This window comes from Mauremys mutica, chromosome 9 (assembly GCF_020497125.1).
Source record: "Mauremys mutica isolate MM-2020 ecotype Southern chromosome 9, ASM2049712v1, whole genome shotgun sequence".
Classification (NCBI taxonomy): Eukaryota; Metazoa; Chordata; order Testudines; family Geoemydidae; genus Mauremys; species Mauremys mutica.
In genome coordinates, this window is record NC_059080.1 from 98,048,968 (window position 1) to 98,069,092 (window position 20,125).

At 45.2% G+C, this 20,125-nt stretch overlaps 2 protein-coding genes across 8 annotated transcripts in view; one reads left to right on the plus strand and one right to left on the minus strand.

Annotated features, from left to right (window-relative positions):
- CAPN10 (calpain 10) overlaps positions 1-20,125 on the plus strand; it is a 31,523-nt gene that overhangs the window by 5,621 nt on the left and 5,777 nt on the right. For 6 of the 7 annotated variants that reach the window (XM_045029265.1, XM_045029269.1, XM_045029267.1 and 3 more), the window contains exons 4-12: positions 6,833-6,964; positions 7,238-7,434; positions 9,801-10,018; positions 10,410-10,551; positions 12,565-12,731; positions 14,347-14,630; positions 16,657-16,859; positions 18,771-19,026; positions 19,654-19,853. In XM_045029265.1, the coding sequence (XP_044885200.1) occupies positions 6,833-6,964; positions 7,238-7,434; positions 9,801-10,018; positions 10,410-10,551; positions 12,565-12,731; positions 14,347-14,630; positions 16,657-16,859; positions 18,771-19,026; positions 19,654-19,853 (1,799 nt within the window). The remainder of the gene's footprint in view (positions 1-6,832; positions 6,965-7,237; positions 7,435-9,800; positions 10,019-10,409; positions 10,552-12,564; positions 12,732-14,346; positions 14,631-16,656; positions 16,860-18,770; positions 19,027-19,653; positions 19,854-20,125) is intronic. The other variant, XM_045029270.1, reaches the window with a different exon arrangement.
- LOC123376963 (cytochrome P450 2J5-like) overlaps positions 18,057-20,125 on the minus strand; it is a 30,840-nt gene continuing 28,771 nt past the window's right edge. The window contains exon 9 of the mRNA XM_045029272.1: positions 18,057-18,288. Coding sequence (XP_044885207.1) covers positions 18,269-18,288 — 20 coding nt within the window. The 3' untranslated portion in view covers positions 18,057-18,268. The remainder of the gene's footprint in view (positions 18,289-20,125) is intronic.

The window sequence follows — 20,125 nt, forward strand, 5'->3', positions numbered from 1 at the left end:
TCCAATTTGTTTCGCCCCCTCCCTCCCACCCACCCTCCCTGTCCCTCTTCAGGGACCCCTCTCACGAGCAGTTCCTCTTACAAGAGGTCGAGACTCTGTTGAGTTTGGGTGCCATAGAGGAGGTGCCGGAAGGCATGCGAGGCAGGGGATTTTACTCCCGTTATTTCCTGATCCCCAAGGCGAAGGGAGGTCTGCGACCAATCCTCGACCTCCGAGAGCTCAACAGATTTCTGGTCAAGCTCAAGTTCCGCATGGTAACCCTGGGGACCATTATCTCCTCCCTGGATCCGGGAGACTGGTTTGCCACCCTCGACATGAGGGACGCATACTTCCATATCGCGATTTACTCCCCTCATCGACGCTATCTGCGCTTCGTTGTCAACAGTATGCACTACCAGTTTACGGTGCTCCCATTCGGCCTCTTCATGGCACCGAGGGTCTTCACCAAGTGCATGGCAGTGGTGGCTGCGGCCCTTCGCCGTCGTCGCATACATGTTTACCCGTATCTCGACGACTGGCTGATCCGCGGATCTTCCCGCCAACTGGTAACAAGTCAAATGGCCGAGATCCTAGGCCTGTTCCAACGGCTAGGCCTTATGATCAACGCCGAAAAGTCTACCTTAGCTCCAACACAAAGGGTGGAGATCATCGGTGCGGTCCTGGATTCCAATTTAGCCAGGGCCTGCCTCCCTCAACCTCGGCACCAGACTTTGGCTTCCCTTGTCCGAGACCTACAGTCCTTTCCGACAACGACGGTGCGGTCCTGCCTCCGCCTCCTTGGCCACATGGCGGCATGCACATTCGTGACCATGTACGCGAGGCTGCGTCTTCGCTCCTTTCAAACTTGGCTGGCGTCGGTGTACCGCCCGCACTGCGACTCCATAGATATGGTGGTCACAGTCCCGAAATCAACCTTCGAACCGCTCAACTGGTGGCTGAACCTGGAGGTAGTGTGTGCCGGAGTTCCATTCCGCCCACCCCACCCATCTGTCACACTGACCACGGATGCTTCGGCATTGGGATGGGGTGCACACCTCGACAACCTGCACACCCAGGGTCTCTGGTCGCCCCAAGAGCTCTCCCTTCATATCAATGTCAGGGAGCTGCGGGCAATTCTCTTGGCGTGTCAAACCTTCCACGCCCATCTCCAAGGGCGCTGCGTGGCCGTTTTCACGGACAACACGACGGCGATGTTTTACGTCAACAGGCGGGGAGGGCTCGTTCCTCCCTGCTTTGCACGGAAGCGATACACCTTTGGGACTTCTGTATAACCCACTCTATTCACCTGGTAGCATCGTTTCTTCCAGGAGTGCAGAACACGCTGGCCGACCATCTCAGCAGGTCATTCCTCTCCCATGAGTGGTCAATTCGCCCAGATGTTATCCACACAGTTTTCCAGAGGTGGGGTGTTCCCCAAAAAGACCTGTTTGCCTCCAAAGAGAACAGGAAATGTCACCAGTTCTGCTCTTACCAGGGTCGCTCCCAGGGCTCCCTATTGGACGCATTCCTCCGCCCCTGGACGGGTCACCTACTGTATGCCTTCCCTCCGTTCCCCCTCGTACACCGGGTGCTACTCAAGCTCCGGAGGGACAGGGCCCGCCTCATACTCGTCGCTCCGGCCTGGCCGAGACAGCACTGGTACACCCTGCTGCTCGAGCTCTCGGTACGGGATCCCATTCCTCTTCCCTTATGGCCGGACCTGATAACACAGGACTTCGGCAGGCTTCGCCACCCGGACCTGCAGTCCCTCCATCTTACAGCTTGGTTCCTACGTGGCTGACACGAGCGGAGTGTGACTGCTCTGCGGCGGTGCAGCAAATCCTGATGGAAAGCAGGAAGCCTTCCACTCGATCGACCTACCTCGCGAAATGGAAGCGTTTCGCACTCTGGTGCGATCAGAAGGGTCTCAATCCTTTCGCAGTCCCTATTCCTACGATCCTGGACTACCTCTGGTCTCTCAAGGAGCAAGGTCTCGCGGTCTCCTCCTTGAAGGTGCACCTGGCGGCAATTTCCGCCTTTCGACCTGGCGTGGGAGAACGGTCCATCTTTTCCAATCAGATGGTTTCCCGCTTCCTTAAGGGACTAGATCGCTTGTACCTGCCAATACGGCGTCCTACACCTTCCTGGGATTTGAACTTAGTTCTAGCCAAGCTTATGGGAGCCCCCTTTGAGCCCTTGGCCACCTGTTCCCTTCTCTATTTGTCATGGAAAACGGCCTTTCTCGTCGCTATAACGTCAGCAAGACGAGTTTCCGAGCTTCACGCACTAACGGCTGGTCCACCGTATACCATCTTCCATGGAGACAAAGTACAGCTTCAGCCACACCCGGCCTTCTTCCCTAAGGTGGTGTCGGCCTTCCATGTGAGCCAGGACATTTTCTTCCCGTTTTTTTTCCCGAAGCCGCACGCCTCACGTCGTGAACAACAGCTTCACAGCCTCGATGTCTGCAGGGCCCTCGCGTTTTACATAGAGCGAACAAAAACCCTTCTGGCGTTCGCCCCAGCTATTCGTAGCGGTTGCCGATCGCATGAAGGGCAAGCCGGTCTCCTCTCAGAGGATTTCCTCCTGGGTGACAGCATGTATCTGGACATGCTATGAGCTTGCTCACGTGCCAGCTAGCCGTCTCACCGCTCACTCTACGAGAGCGCAAGCTTCTTCTGCCGCCTTCCTGGCCCATGTCCCCATCCAGGACATCTGTTGGGCGGCTACCTGGTCTTCGGTCCACACTTTTGCTGCCCACTACGCGTTGGTGCAACAATCTAGAGACGATGCAGCCTTCGGCTCAGCAGTCTTACACTCTGCCACATTTCACTCCGACCCCACCGCCTAGGTAAGACTTGGGAATCACCTAACTGGAATGCATAGGAGCAATCACTCGAAGAAGAAAAGATGGTTACTCACCGTTGTAACTGTTGTTCTTCGAGATGTGTTGCTCCTATCCATTCCAGACCCGCCCTCCTTCCCCACTGTCGGATTAGCCGGCAAGAAGGAACTGAGGAGTGGACGGGTCGGCTGGGGTATATATTCGGCGCTATAGCAGCGCCACTCCAGGGGGCACCCAGCCGACCCACCGAGTGTTGCTAGGGTAAAAATCTTCCGACGAGCCGTGCACGCGGTGCGCGCACACCTATCTGGAATGGATAGGAGCAACACATCTCGAAGAACAACAGTTACAACGGTGAGTAACCGTCTTTTACTTTCCTTTGCCGACAAAAACCTGACAAGCTGCTGGTGTGCTGTGACCACTGCCTGTCGTGTCTCATTGTTTCCTTGTACTCCCTTGTCTTCTGTATCCATCTTATTTCTTGTTGTATATTTAGATTGTAAGCTCTTTGCAGCAGGGACCATTTTTTTAATCTTTGCTTGAGCAGCATCAAGCACAACGGGGTCCTTTTCCATGACTGGGGCTCCTAGACCATATGGTAAAACAAATAATAACTAATAAGCATATTTCCCAGAGTGCAGTGTGGGGCTCAGTTAAGCAAACAGAAAAGTTGCAAAGCAGTAATTCAGGAGGGCTAATTCATTCAATTTCCTGCTCTCTGTAATGTTTACAAGAAAAGTGAAGGGAGATCCATTTCTTAATTTCAACATTGCTGGAAGATTCTCTGCGTCTTGAAGTCTTTAAACCATGATTTGAGGACTTCAACTCCTGGTCTGTTCCCCATTGATGTAGGCTCTGGTTTTGTCCCATGCCACCCAGCTCTGGTTTCTTCCTCCCATTGGCAGAGGTGTGCCCTGCCACTGCTGGGGTGGAGGTTTGGCCAGAAGCCGATTGGCTGTCAGCTCCCAAATAATCAGCTGATGGGAATGCAGTGACTGGAGATAGGTGGGGTGAGGTGGAGTTGGAGTCTGTGTTAGGAAAGTGGAACCAAGTAGAACAGTCTGAGGCGTTAGCAGCTTCACTAAAACTGTGTCCTCAGTAATCAGCTCTTAAAACAAAATAATAATTCTGGGACTGTGACCCTGCCTATGGACAGGCCAAATAAAATATTCTGGCAAGCTGGCTGTGGCCCCCAGGCCACATTGATGATCTCAGCTACGTAGAATAGATTATATGGCAGCAGAGAACTGACTGGAGAATAACATGACGGGGAAAGGAGTCGAGGAAAGCTGGCTGTATTTTAAAGAATCCTTATTGAGGTTGCAGGAACAAACCATCCCGATGTGTAGGAAGAAAAGTAAATATGGCAGGGAACCAGCTTGGCTTAACAGTGAAATCCTTGCTCGTCTTAAACACAAAAAAACAGCTTACAAGAAGTGGAAGATTGGACAAATAACCAGGGAGGAGTATAAAAGTATTGCTCAGGCATGCAGGAGTGAAATTAGGAAGGCCAAATCACTCTTGGAGTTGCAGCTAGCCGGAGATGTTAGGAGTAACAAGAAGGGTTTCTTCAGGTATGTTAGCAACAAGAAGAAAGTCAAGGAAAGTGTGGGCCCCTTGCTGAATGAGGAAGGGAACCTAGTGACAGAGGATGTGGAGAAAGCTAGTGTACTCAATGCTTTTTTTGCCTCTGTCTTCACAGACAAGGTCAGCTCCCAGACAGCTGCACTCTGCAGCATGGTATGGGGAGGAGGTGACCAGCTCTCTGTGGAGAAAGAAGTAGTTCGGGACTATTTAGAAAAGCTGGACGAGCACAAGTCCATGGGGCCGGATGCGCTGCATCCGAGGGTGCTGAAGGAGTTGGCCGATGAGATTGCAGAGCCATTGGCCATTATCTTTGAAAAATCATGGCGATCGGGGGAGGTCCCGGATGACTGGAAAAAAGCTAATGTAGTGCCCATCTTTAAAAAAGGGAAGAAGGAAGATCCAGGGAACTACAGGCCAGTCAGTCTCACCTCAGTCCCTGGAAAAATCATGGAACAGGTCTTCAAGGAATCAATTCTGAACCACTTAAAGGAGGGGAAAGTGATCAGGAACAGTCAGCATGGATTCACCAAGGGCAAGTCATGCCTGACTAACCTAATTGCCTTCTATGATGAGATAACCGGTTCTGTGGATGAGGGGAAAGCAGTGGATGTGCTATTTCTGGACTTTAGCAAAGCTTTTGATACAGTCTCCCACAGTATTCTTGCCAGCAAGTTAAAGAAGTATGGGCTGGATGAATGGACGGTAAGGTGGATAGAAAACTGGCTAGATGGTCGGGCTCAACGGGTAGTGATCAATGGTTCCATGTCTAGTTGGCAGCTGGTATCAAGTGGAGTGCCCCAAGGGTCGGTGCTGGGGCCGGTTTTGTTCAATATCTTCATTAACGATCTGGAGGATGGTGTGGACTGCACCCTTAGCAGGTTTGCAGATGACACTAAACTGGGAGGAGTGGTTGATACGCTGGAGGGTAGGGATAGGATACAGAGGGACCTAGACAAATTAGAGGATTGGGCCAAAAGAAATATGATGAGGTTCAACAAGGACAAGTGCAGAGTCCTGCACTTAGGACGGAAGAATCCCATGCATTGCTACAGGCTGGGGACCGAATGGCTGGGCAGCAGTTCTGCAGAAAAGGACCTAGGGGTTACGGTGGATGAAAAGCTGAATATGAGTCAACAGTGTGTCCTTGTTGCCAAGAAGGCTAATGGCATTTTGGGTTGTATAAGTAGGGGCATTTCCAGCAGATCGAGGGATGTGATCATTCCCCTCTATTCAGCACTGGTGAGCCCTCATTTGGAGTACTGTGTCCAGTTTTGGGCCCCACACTACAAGAAGGATGTGGATAAATTGGAGAGAGTCCAGCGGAGGGCAACAAAAATGATTAGGGGGCTGGAGCACATGACTTATGAGGAGAGGCTGAGGGAACTGGGATTGTTTAGCCTGCAGAAGAGAAGAATGAGGGGGGATTTGATAGCTGCTTTCAACTACCTGAAAGGGGGTTCCAAAGAGGATGGATCTAGACTGTTCTCAGTGGTAGAAGATGACAGAACAAGGAGTAATGGTCTCAAGTTGCAGAGGGGGAGGTTTAGGTTGGACATTAGGAAAAACTTTTTCACTAGTAGGGTGGTGAAGAACTGGAATGGGTTACCTAGGGAGGTGGTGGAATCTCCTTCCTTAGAGGTTTTTAAGGTCAGGCTTGACAAAGCCCTGGCTGGGATGATTTAGTTGGGTTTGGTCCTGCTTTGAGCAGGGGGTTGGACTAGATGACCTCCTGAGGTCCCTTCCAACCCTGAGATTCTATGATTCTATGATTCAGTGGCTCAGACACAGGTTTGATACAGGGGTGGGTGGGTGAGATTCTGTGGCTTGCGTTGTGCAGGAGGTCAGACTAGATGATCATAGTGGTCCCTTCTGACCTTAAAGTCTATGATTCTATGATCATATCAGACTAATTGGTTGTTTTGCAGTTTAGATCAATAGCTTGCTTAACAATGGCAAACTGAGTTTCCTTGGCCAGATAAGGGTTTGGGGTTTTTTTGTACTGGGATGCTGAATTTTTTCATAACTTGCATCCCATGCTTCCCTGCTAATGTACCTCAACCTTGCTTGTGATCTATGACCTGCACAACTACTAGGGAGTGGGTTATTTCTCTCTTTATTCATCCACTTCTTGTCTCTTTTCTGAGATTATCGATAGTAATGTATTATTGATGATGGAATCTAGCTACCAAGATCTGGACTGAGACCCACCAGACTTATTTCACATAGGTCACTCACTGAATAGTCATCATACTGTAACAACTCTCAGTTAGTGGTAACCTGTGCTGTATTCAAGCAGGAATGAAAGGTGGAAGGCCCCTTATTGTGTTAACCATCTCGTGAGCCATCCAATCCCACAAAACATAGATTTGTTTGGCTTAGTCTGTCATGCAGGATTTAACCTTAATGTTTGCTTTATTTTAGGAAATTTGTTCTGCTCCTCGATTGTTTTCAGACGATCCACAGGAGGTGCAAGTGAAGCAAGGGATTTTGGGAGATTGTTGGTTCCTGTGTGCCTGTGTTGCTTTGCAGAAGAGTAAATACCTGCTAACTAAGGTATAGAACAGCTTCTTGTAATGTTCCATGTCCTAGCAGATTCTCCTGTATGCTCCATTAACATTTTTATTTTTCCCTAGCCTTTTCCAACTCAATGAAACTTCTACAATGTACTCTGATGCTCTGTCTTTACTCTTTGATGTTATGACACATTATTTCTATCTATGCTATGATGTAGAATAGCTGGAATTGACCATGTTTCAAGTGGTGGTTTCCTCAAAAGAAAGTCCCTGATTGTCTTGATTTTGCTAATATTGTCTTGTCTTCTTCCAGGTAATCCCTCCAGGTCAGCCCAGCTGGACAGATGAGACGTACACAGGCTGTTTCACTTTTCAAGTCTGGCAATTTGGACATTGGGTGGAGGTAACCATTGATGATCGCCTGCCTTGCCTTGGGGGTAAACTCTGCTTCTCCCAGTGTCAGACAGAAGATGTGTTTTGGCTTCCCTTACTGGAAAAGGTCTATGCCAAGTATGTGAACTTCATTGGAGGAGGTGATTTCAATTGCAATAATAAATAGCACATATTCTACATAGTGCTTTGTTTGGATTTCATTCCTGCTATGTGGGCTTCCAGAGCCCTCTCTAAGACTTGAACTCTTTATATTTCACTGTATGTACATTGATAATTGCCAGAGTTTATCCTGGATCACACAGATACAGTTCCGCCCTCACACAGGGTGAGATTTTCTTACTGAAAGGAATTGTGAAAAAATAAGAGGGTTTTTTTATAATGACCCAGAAGCTGATAGACTGCAGTGATGCACAGCTAGCTACTAGCTGCAGATCACCTAGCTTAGTAAGACCAAAATAAAGTTTTCCCCATTGCATTATTTGAGAAGATTTAAGGTAGACATCAACGGCAGATCAGCTATTGAAAATATGTGTTGCTCCACTGAAATAATGACGCTACGCCAATTTATGTTAGCTGAGGCTCAGGCTCTGAATATTTCTCTCTTGCATACTGCTGCCTAACCATCCCTTGTCACTCATTTGCTGGTTTTGTCAGGAGTTATGGACCCTGGAATATTGTTGTTGTTGTTTTATTTTGTGTTTGACAGTGGGGCCATTGTTTTATAAAACAAGCAGCAAAATACGATCTCAGCCCATTATACAGTGTAGACTGACATAGCAGTTCAGAGACCAAATGCTTTGGATAAGGTGAACACCAAACTGTTACAAGATCTTAGAGAAGGGTTTGTTTAGCCCCCATCAGAGGACAAACACCTTTTAAGGTTAGGTTACCCAGTAGCTGTAGATATGGTGAAGTTAAGGTACATGTTTCTGTCAAGGCACCTTTGGCACATTGACCTTTTCTTCTTACTCTTGGTTTGCCCGCTAAATATTGTTTTGACCATTTCTTACAGAAATTGTATAGATCTGGCTTAGTACTCTTTCAGTGTGTTCATTCACTCTGCTTTGTAGTTACCGCAAATAATAACACAGCCTCCCTGATCCCACAAGATAAAACAGGTGGGAGAAAAAACTAGTTTGACTGTGTTTAGCAAACAAAGAATATATTAATGGGAGGTATGTTAGAAACGTTATTTTTTAAACATTACTAGCTATATTGTGCATCATGAAAGGTGATGAAAATTCTGAGATGATGGGGTGCAAATGACAAGCAGTGAGCAGTTTCTGTTCAGGAAAGGATTGTATCAAGCTTTCCATAAGGCAGTTGGATGTCTTCTTTTTCTTTCCCTTTTCCCATCAGGTAGTCTATCAGTCTTTCCAGGTTTGCTGGTCCAGCGCTCACTCCATAGCTACTCCATCCTCCCTTAACAGTCTATTGACCGTTTTCTTGGCCATCCTCTTGTTCGCAGCCTGTGAACTCTAGTCCCAAATGTCTCCTTAAAAAGATTCACTTATACATCCTTCAAACATACCCATACCATCTCAGCTTCCTGTCTTGCAGCTTCTGTGTGATACCGCAGACCTTGGTCTCACTCCTGATGTCATCATTCCACATGTGTTCCAGCAATGTCACCTCTTTCACTGCCCTCAAACATCTCATTTCAATGACTTCAGGTCTTCTCAAGTGCTTCTCTTCGGTCACCCATTTCTCTGATCTGTAGAGAAGAGCTGGTCTTACCAAAGTTTTGTATAGTTGTCTCTTAAGTAGTCTGGGCGTATGCTTATCATAAATCACACCACCTATCTTTGCCAGTTTAGTCTCATGCACAGTTCTCGTTTGACTTCTCTGTTTGCTTCTAACCAGCCACCAAAGTACTTGAATGCAGAAACCTGATTTAGTTGCTGGCCCTCAGTGTTAATATTAATCTATTTTTGTCCCATGTGAATCACCCAAATTACTTCAGTCTTTTCTTTAGTCATTTTGAGGCCATAATTTGTTAGTTTCCTGTTCCTGGACCAAATCTTCTGCACTATTGGCCATTAGTGCAATATGGTCTCCATACATCAACTTTGGACCACCTTCCATTTGGATTTTCTTACTTGTGAAGTCCATCACAGTTATGAATAGTAATAGATTAAGCACTGAACCCTGGTGGAGCCCAGCCTTCACCTCAAAACACTCTGTTACACTGAAGTATGTCCACTTGTCATGAAACTGTCATACAAACCCATCACCATCTGGACAAGGTCCTCTGGTACCTCATAGAATCATAGCAGAGGCACCAGCAGTCACCTAGACACTTTGTTGAATACATGAGGTGTCTGAGGGCCTAAATATTCTATAGCTGCAGTGGCACCTTTTATGTCATTCTAACATTAGGTTCCCAATGGGGACATATGCGTGATTAAAATAAAGACAAAATGATGTTCATTTTAGGAGTAAAGTTTGCAATAAGTGCCACTGTTTCTTTTTTGTTTTTATAGGGTGCATGGGTCTTATGAGCAGTTATGGGCAGGGCAAGTGGCAGATGCTTTAGTTGACTTGACTGGAGGTCTAGCTGAGAGATGGACCCTAAAAGACCCTGGAAGAAGCATGGAAAGAGAGAGGACTGGTAGAGTTTTGGAGAAGATGGTATTTAGGAGACTGATGAACCTGAAGGAACGATGTGTGATAAGTTGCTCAGTCCTCAGCTCCGGGCAAGGTAATACGAGCATTCCAGAGATTCTTAAACATGGCAAGTGTCTCTCTCTCTTCCCATAAAAGGAAAAAAGTAAGGGAAAGTAGTGCTTCAGCACCACTGGTCTGTGGATACTCAAAGCTAACTAGCATGTTTCTAGGGATTCTGGTGATCAGCATTTCTCTTCACTCTTCTAATCATAGATACATAAACCAGGCAGTTATTTGTCTCTGTGTACAGTGTGGGCTGCATGTTCATCCGTTGTGTTCACAGGCAGAGCAGTGGACTTGTAGCAACTTTCTTCAGTAGAAAGTGAATCTTTTTCACAGGGGATGGAGAGCTTACTTCCTCTTGCCTTGAAAAAGAATGCTAGGTAGTTTTCTACCTCCTAATGATGGTTATCTTTCCTGTACAGGTGCCAGTGAACTGGGAGAATTTCATGCCTTTATTGTCTCAGATATGCTTCATCTCTCCAGAGTCTTGGGCAAGGAAATAATCTTGCTACGGATACGAAACCCTTGGGGGAGGCGGTGTTGGAAAGGGCACTGGCGGGAAGGGTAAGTTGCTTGTTTTCATTTAGAATACTCTTTTTAAGGTACTACCATAAAGATGAAGATATTTATTGTGTTGAGCACAAAGTGTGTGTGTATATTACAGAGAATAGTATTTGTAATAGGCTACAACAGAGAAGAGTTGCAGAGTATGGGAGCCTTATTTCATAGAACCTTTTTTATGAGTTCAACATACATCATCATGGTTCTTGTGGGTCTTAATTTTTTGAAGCTTTGGGTCTGGCAATCCAGATTTCCAAATACATGATACATTGATAGGAAATATGTTTTTTGGTGCGGGAGTTTAAATGGATTATAGATTTGTTGCAATAAGCTATCAATCTGTGATTTTTGGTATCTAGAAAATGTATGAATTTAAGCTGTCAGGCTCATCTTCTGCAGGTTTCCTCTGTGGATGAGGACTGAGAGGTCAGATATAGAGTGATCACTTTGTGAAAAGTGTTCACCCACAGGTGATATGGTGCTTGTCTTTTATCATATTTCTGTATGAGTTCTTCTGAGAGCTTAGTGGTTGTCTCATTTCACCTTCATCAGTGGTTTTCAACCTTTTTTTCATTTGTGGACCCCTACAAATATTTCGAGTGGAGTTGTGGACTCCTTTGGAAATTTAACCTGTGGTTTGTGTACCCCTCCCATAGACATCTTAGACTGAAAACTGACTGAACAGAATTCAGCTATACATGTTGCACATGCTCAGCACAACATTTGACACAGTATGAGAAAGGTTGCTAGACAGTGGACTTGTATGGTAATGACAACACTTCCAGGTTTTGATCTGTAGATGGGGATATTTATGTACTTTTGATTAATCAGAAAAACAAAATGCCTTTTCTTGATCTGAAATTTTATTTTCATAGTCTACCTTTTGTGGACCCCTTAAACATAGACAGCAGACCACAGGTTAAAAACCACTGACTTAAATAGTTGTTGTCTGTAATCCACTTAACCTCCTCTCCCGCAGATTTTTTTTCTTATTTTTGTGACTGGAAATGTGTGTTATTGGGCCACTTCACTTGAATGGTCCCTTGAAATATGTATTAACTAGTTATGCTAAACAATCTGCTCCACCTTGTATTTAACCATGATAGTCTGAGTACATTTCCCAGACCTGAAGAAGAGCTCTATGTAAGCTCAAAAGGTTCTTTCTCATCAACAGAAGTTGGTCCTGTAGAAGAGATTACCTCACCCACCTTGTCTCTAATGTCCTGGGATCAACACAGCTACAACAACACTGCACAGAAAAAAAGTTAGCCTAATTTAAAAATTAGCGTTGTTATATGTGGTGTCTAGCACATAAAGGAAGACGCTCTCCTTGCCTCAAAGAACTTAAAGCTGTAGTACCCTGTTATGTAAAGTGCAGAATGTTTTTCAGTCTCAGTAAAATTAATTGGAATTGAAGGTGCCCGGCAATTAGTAGGACCCTGATTAATTAGTTGTGGCTCAGATGTTCAACTTGTGGTAACTTGGAAGCCAACATGCTAAAAAGGTCTTGCCCTACTGCTCTATGGAAATGGTGTGTCGCTGATGTAAGGGGCTCAGTAAGTGGCTCCAGAAAACCCTTCTAAAACAGACATATTTAATTTTATTTGTTGAACCACTTTTTTGTGTTTGGAGTTGTTTTTTTCACTTCCTCATTCTATCATGCACAAATTCTAAAACCTAATTTTTTTTTAAACAATAAACAAAAGTACAAGTACTTTTCACATTGTTCAGTGTTCATTGTAAATAAGCTATCTGTTTTACCTGGGAGCATGTTCCATAATCCTTTACGCTCTAGGTTTCTAGGTCTTCCTTCACAGAGATTGCCTATCTATAATTTCTGTTTCCAGTCCCAATTGATTAATAACTAGAGGAAGTGTTGTATGGATGAACAAAAACAGTAAAATTAAAAACTATTTTTTTTCTCACTAAGCAATTTTTGATAGAAGATTTTTGTAGAACTCTATTGGGAGTGTGAGCAAACAGCCTAGACATTGACTTTTGGGCATTTATTTGCAGTGGTCAAGGGTGGAGCCAATTGGATCCAGTAGTTGCTTCAGAATTGCTTTCCCAGATCCAGGAAGGAGAATTCTGGGTTGAGGAGGAAGAGTTTTTCAAGGAGTTTGATGAGATTACCATTGGGTTTCCAGTCACTGAAGATGGAGAGCTTCAGAGCCTCTATACAGGTACGTTGTAGCAAGGGGACTATTCGTAACAAAACAGTAGTTTAATGGGGAAATCTGATTTGAATTAAAAAAGGCCAAAATCAGACTTGTTTACCACTAGACCTTTGTGGTTTCCAAAACTTTTTCCAAATTTTATTGGGTATGCACTGAGTGCATACTCTGGGAGAGATTGGAGAACAGAACTGGCCCTGACTTGGTAATTAACTTTTTGCTTTCTCTACATTTCTCTGATTTACTGGAAAAATCCTCTTCCTTATTTGCCAATAATTTTAAGAGTTGCAAGTGAAAATGGTTATGCAAAGCTCAGGGACTCACGTACTTTGAAGCTGTGTAGATTGCTGCAGAGCTGACCTCCCTGCTATAGAATTATGCTCGGAAATCTCATCATTCATTTAAAAAAATGTTTCTATTCCTTATGGTTACAGTGCATACTCCATGCACTATTCCATGCAGCCTAGGCATCAGGAGGTTTGGGAATGATAGCTGGAGTCCAGCTCACAGCAGTGAAAGGGTAAAACAGAAGTGTAACCTGTCAAGCTAGGTTGTCTGGAGAACAGTGCAGTAGCTGAAGCCTGGGGAGATAAATTGCTGGTGCCATCTACAAACTCTCACTTTCCCTGGCGCGCACGGGGAGAATCTGGTTCTGAATTGGGTCATCTGAACAGCATCAGAGGAACAGAAGCCTGGGGAATGGAGCCAGGTTTACGTAATCCTGCCTCATTGTAGGTGGCTGGACTTGATGACTCCTCAAGTTCTCTTCTGCCTTTCATTTCTATGCTTCTGTGCCTAGTCCAGGGAAAGACCAGTAGAAGGCATTTTGGCCCCGATTTGGCAAAACATGTAAACACGTTTGTAAGTCAATTCCTATTCACCAAAGTATTAAATCATGTGCTTAAGTGCTTTGTGGAATACAGATTGTTTGCTGAATTCAGATCACATTAAGTAGTGTAATAAGTTCTCCTCCTCCTGCTCCTCCACACCCCCAGAGGCGTAGGTGTCGCAGTTACACCTTCATCCCACCTCAAGATGATCTGTGGAGTAGCGAATTGGAATTCTGACCTACGCTTGCTGTAAAGTTCTTAACATCAGCTCATGTTTGCAGATGAGACAATCTCTATCTAGGTTATTTTATTGTCCTCGTTTGCTGCAATATCAGATACAAAATATTTAAAAGCAGAAATACCAGTATTTTACTCCTTCCTTCCCAGCCTGTAGGCCTTTTCTGTGTCTGTTGCTGCTGGGAGGAAAGAAGGAGATCGCACAGGAGTTTTAAAGCCTTTTTTTTTCAGGCTGAAGAATTGTTTGCTATGTCTGGCCCCTTGGTGTGGGGGTTAGTCCTTTCCTGTAGAAAATTGTATTAGGGAGCCCTGTAATGATCTCTTCCAACTGGGAGACAAATTTGAGGTTTCAGACTTGTAGAAATAGTTCTGCATATGATCTTTAAGGATAAAGTTCCTCAGCTTCCCACTCTGACTGGCTTGGGATATCTTGGCTGTGAATGTTAGCTCACAGAAAATGGCACTGCCACAGCAATGCTTTCAGTCTGGAGACGCCTGAGCCACAAAAATGAATTGTTTCCGATTGCTGATGTGCGTTACCTGTTTTTCTTTATTAGAGAAAGTGCTGAGTCATACTCAGAATCTCTGTGGCTCTTGGGTGAAAGGCCAGTCTGCAGGTGGTTGCCGTAACAACAACAGCTTCCCTATTAACCCCAAGTTCTGGCTGAGGATATGTGAGCAGAGTGAGGTGTGCATTGCTCTTCTGCAGAAACCCAGGAAGTACTGTGCCGATTGGGCTGGAAGAACTCGGAATCTGACTCGCTTAGCAGAGGAAGGTTCATCTCTGACTGAAGGCATTCAAGGGAAGAATTACCAGGCTGTGGGACTGCATATCTGGAAGGTAATTAGGGGTAACTTTTCAAACTTCTAGTTGGGCCAAGAAGAAAAGTTTCCAGAAAAACAGGAGCATCTGACATAGTCACTCATTGGCTATAGCAATGCCATGTGTCAATTGTTCATAGAAGTCAGGGGTGTAAAAGACCTATTAGACGAGCCTTCCCATCTCACAGGGTCATTGAAGGATTGTTGCTTATTGTACATCTACCAGGGCTTTATTCAGTTTATTTTTAAACATTCCAAGCAGTGAAGCTTCCACTACTTCTCTTTGGAGACTGTTCCCCCAGTCAGGACATTGCAGTATTAGAAAGCTTTTCCTGATAATCTGCCTACTTTTTCCCTTTCTTAATGTCAACTCCTTTCTCTTAGTGAACCCCCTTGTACTATCCTATGAGGTTCCTCTCCCGCCTTGGTGTCTACACCCTTCACATGTTTGTGTACTGTTATGTCCCTCCCTTAATTATCACCTCTTATATATGTTTTAATCTTTTAAAATCTCTGTTAATCTCTTCTCATAAGTCCGTCCTTTCACCACACTACTTGTTTTGTTGCTTTTCTCTGGGTTCTTTCTAGTTTCTTAAACTCTGTCTAATAATGTGGGTACCCAGAATGCAACACAATCTGCATAGGAAGAAAACTAATTTCAGAAATGCCTCGTACAACTGAAAATAATTCTGCTCATTTGTATATGCAATTTTGTGCAACTCTGTTTTGCATACTCAGGCTATCACGGAGGTGTTCAAAAACTTCAGAAATGGGTTTTTATGCTTGCCAGTTGCACAGTGATCTGCCCCGGGCTCATTAATATAATCTCACCTCCAGCTTTAATTTGCACTATGGAAATATCTTCTAACAGCTTTTTTCTTCTTATTTACTTTTGTAAACAAGAACATAATTAGTAGTGGATGAAGGCTTATTTTACTGATGCTCAGGCCAAACTCTTTAACTCAAAATATGAGCGGTATTTTTCTCCTAATCTCCTTTAATTCCCCACAAATCTCTGTTACACAATATTTTAGGTATAACAAAGCATAAGACTTAAAATGTTTGCCCTTCACTGAAAAAGTTGCATTTCAGCTGAAACGTGGCAGACCGGTTTTCAGTCTGGGCCTGGTTTGCTCCAGCCTGTTCGTTTTTGTTGTTGTTTTGAAGAGAGTAAATTAAAACAAATTGTTTTCACATTTTTTTTATAACAGTTGCTCACTTTACAAAATGTGCTCTGGTAGTTGCTGAGCCTTAGCCTGCCCTGAGACTACATGAGATTCCCAAAAAAGTATTTGTTTGAAAAAGTAGCCGTTGTACATGAGCAAGGTTCAGCACCACTGAACTTTGCATGGAAAATAAGAGCTTCCCATGGTTTATGGTTTGACCGTGTTGGCTCCTGGGTAAATCTAATCTGAATGAAAGCACAACAATGTATCAGAATTTTGTATTTCCTTTGGGCAAAATTCTGCCCTGGGGCATGCTGGATCGGTTCTGCATGGGGCCGGTTTGTAACTGATACCCCCAAGAGCAATTCTAGCTGAGAGAGAATTCTTCCTGGGAACTCCCAGGATAAATATGCCAGAGCAATGCTCTGTGACCTTTTGAGATGGTGTGATGTGCTATATGTGTGGTCTGCTCATTGGCTGATGCATGAGTGAGATGGTGGACCATTTCCCTGTACTTACCTCACCCTTTCTTGCCCCCTTTCTGGCATTAACTTCCACAGGGAAGCTGTGTGAGAAAAGGGACTACAGTCCTCAGTGAAATTCTGTCCAGCACTGCTCAAGGGCACAAAAAGGGGGAAGCAGCTTTCATTTTTCCACCCCAAATTGCTCACCCTCATGAGTGCTATTCTGAATCTGACCCTTTGAGACAGGTTTGGAAATAATATCTGCACCATGCGCATGGTCTGCCAGATGGCAAAACACACACTTGTGGTGCTGTGGATTTGGGGTTTGTTGACTGAATATTTGACCCCATTTAACTTTTGCTATAATCTTATCAATTTACCTTCAATGCTATGCTACATTGTGTGTCTATTTTAGGTGGAGAAGAGGCGGTTTAACCTACCAAAGACCCTCTCTGCTCCTCCGGTTGCCAGTACCATTTGTCATTCTTATGACAGAGAAGTACACCTGCGCTGTGACCTTGCCGCTGGTTATTACCTTATTGTCCCTAGCATCTTTCTGAAGGATGCAGAGAGCGACTTTCTGCTTCGTGTATTCTCAACGGGGAGAATCTGCCTCAGGTATGTTCACAAAGGAAGAGAAATAGCAAATCCCACAAAAACCCTGTTGACAGTTTAAGTAAAGCATTATACCTTTTATGAGGGCTTGCTGTCACCTGAACTATGGTTAGGAGAGGTACACGTAAAGAAGGTGCTAAATCTTTTGAGTTCAGGTTTTTAGTATGGCTCTATAATGTGCACCTCTCCTGGCTCTTTGAGTGGGGTCTCGGAGATGTTTGAAATCCTTAGTACAGCGGTGGGGAGCCTCTGGGCCGCTGCTTCATTTTGTCTGGCCTGCAGCAAGTCTCCGCGCCAGGGGCCGAAAGCCGCCTCCTCCTCCTCCTCCTCCTCCCCAGCTGGGCTGGAGCTGCGCGCGCCGGATTGCCGGCATGTCCTTGCGGCCCCTAGGTGGAGGGGCGATCAGGGAAGCTCTGTGTGCTCCCCCCCCCCCCGCCAGCTCCGCAGCTCCCATTGGCCAGGAACCGCGGCCAATGGGAGCTGCGGGATCAGTGCTTGTGAGTGCTGGCCACGCACACCGCGCTGAGCTGCCTGGCCCCTCCGCCTGGGGGCTGGACATGCCGGCCGCTTCTGGGAGCAGTGCGGAGCCAGGGTAGGCAGGGAGCCTGCCTTAGCCCCTCTGCGCCGCCAACCAAGGGCTGCCTGTGGTAAGTGCCGCCCGGCTGGAGCCCACGCCCTGAATCCCCTCCCACATCCCAACTCCCTGCTGGAGCCCGTACCCTAAACCCCTGCCACAGCCCTGAGCCCACTCCCTCACTTCAAATCCCTTGGCACCAGCCCGGCACCCCCTCCTGCAACTCAAACCCTTCATCCCCAGCCCCACCCCAGATCCCTCACCCCCTTCTGCACTCCCCCGCCCCAGCCTGGAATCCCCTCCCGCACCTGGAACTCCTCATTTCTGGCCTTGTCCCAGAGCCTCCGTGTCCCCTTGCGCCCCCACCTTGTGGGGCTGCAGCTGTGGGCACTTGCTCAAGCCTCTGATCCCACCCCAGGGCTGTGTCTGGCCCCTGACCGATTTTTAATGTGGGTCAATGGCCTCTGATAGAAATAAGATTCCCCACCCCTACTATAGTACCTCAAGGGACCTGGGGGTGGCCATCTAAATCCCTTTTTGACCCAAGAGAGGCTCAGTGTCGGGAAGAAGTGCACACTTTTCAGAGGTGAACTGCAGTAGTTCTTTGCAGTGTGCACATTGTGGAGAATATACTTCAGCCAGGGTCTGGTGTGTTTTATACAAGAATCTTACTGCTGCACAATTACTGCAGGCATCAGTACATCTTGGATGTTGCACAGTTCTGTGATGTGTTCACTTTATCCAGGGTACATGTCTTCTGGAGCTCTGTGGGCGGGTGGGGAAGGACTCTGAGAGCTACATTGCTTTCATATTTCCTTCTTTCTTTTTCCCCCTTGCCCTATTTAGTGGGGGGGAACCCTAGGGAAATTAAATGCAAAAATGTAAGTTCATGGAACATTAAGGTTAAGAAACGAAATGCATCAATGTTAGGAAATTCAAAAGATAAATGTAATCAATAAACTAATGCAGCATGTTGTATTTTCTCTTGCTATTTCTTAAATACATATTTTAATGTGCTTATACTTTACATTTATATTGAGCAATGTGGCCAGATTAAAGGTGCTGTAGAGATCTTAATTTTTACTTTATGGTTTTTATTTTCTCTGTTCCACAAATGTTCAGGTTTTGCATTTAATTATATTTATACGTGGCAATGATTGGCATTGAATTGACAGTTAATGGGAATGCTTGACTGGCAAGAGTTTGCATTTCTTGACACACATTTCATTACTAGTATTTGTCCATATTTTGACAGCTGAGCATTAAGGATGGTGAATTGCAGTCATGGAAATCTTTCATCTTTTGTACACTACTTTTCCTTTCTGTCTTGTATTTAATAGTGAGATAAAACCACCACCCACTGATGCTGCCCTCTGTGAAGAGCTCCCACCAGGTGAATGGGAGACTGTGCAGCTACAGGGATGCTGGAAAAACGGCCAAAGTGCTGGAGGTAGCAGGAACTTCCACTCCTTCCATACCAATCCCTGCTTTCCCCTCTCCGTCCCTGCAGGAACAGAAGAGCGCAGCATGAAAGTCACTCTCCGCCAGCACTGTCAAGATAGCAAGTGTCGTCCAATAGGGTTTCATATCTTCCAGGTATGATTTACCCCAGTCAATCTGATTGTTTCATTTACAAGAATCAACTAACTCCATCACTTTTATGCAGGTGTCTTTTACCTTGGAGAATGGAAATGCAGCCTATAAATGATTACATTTGGGCCAATACAAATAGACATTTGAGCTGTATTAGTTCACGATACAGTAGAGTGTAGGGTATTACAATGCATGACTGGATAGCTTAGCAACCAGATTTCTGGTTCCACTGAACCCTTGTCATATTCTGTTTTAGAAGTCACGCAGCAGCCAGTACTTATAGATTTTCTGAACGTTTGAAGGGTTTTATTTAACACTAAGACTATAGCTAGTTAACTCTATATTAAATTATACACTTCTTTAAAATGAGTGGATTTTTTTTTCATTTTTGCACAGATGCAAATGGTTTGGAATGTTTGGTGACTAAGACTCAATCTTGGTAATCAGGCATGAATCTCTCCTGCCCCTCTCCCCCAATAAATATTTTTTTTCCTGTCAACTGATAAGTGATCCTGAGTAAATAGCAATCATTATATGAAATAGGGTGTGTATTTGGAGGGGTAGATTATTTATGGAACACACTGGTTTGTTTTAAAGGTGTGAGATCTGAAATTATTTTAATGTCTTCAGGTGCCTAACAGCAGTTGGAAACCACACACTTGTTCTTTTCTGCACTTGGAGCCACTGGTTAGCTGTGTACCTCATTGCTACTCACAGGAAGTGAGCCAACTGTGCAGACTCTCTGCAGGGAATTATGTAATTGTACCTTCAACGTACTTGCCTAATACTGAAGGCAATTTCACAGTGGTCATAACAACCAAAATAGACAGGTAAAAGTATATAGGTGTGTGTTTGGGTTTACACTGTTTCTAAATTTCACATGTAACAGAGCATAGGACAACACTACACAATTATTTATAATAGTAATGTTTTCATATTTATTATAACATCTTTGTACCACTACCACAGGGTGACTGGGATGACTGGCCCTTTAAGGGAAGTAGAGCTGGCTTCATCTGTGCCATAATTACCAGCCCCGTATCTGAAGGGGTGATACTAATGGGATCAGGTGTTAACCTGATGAACACTTGGGCCTACAAGG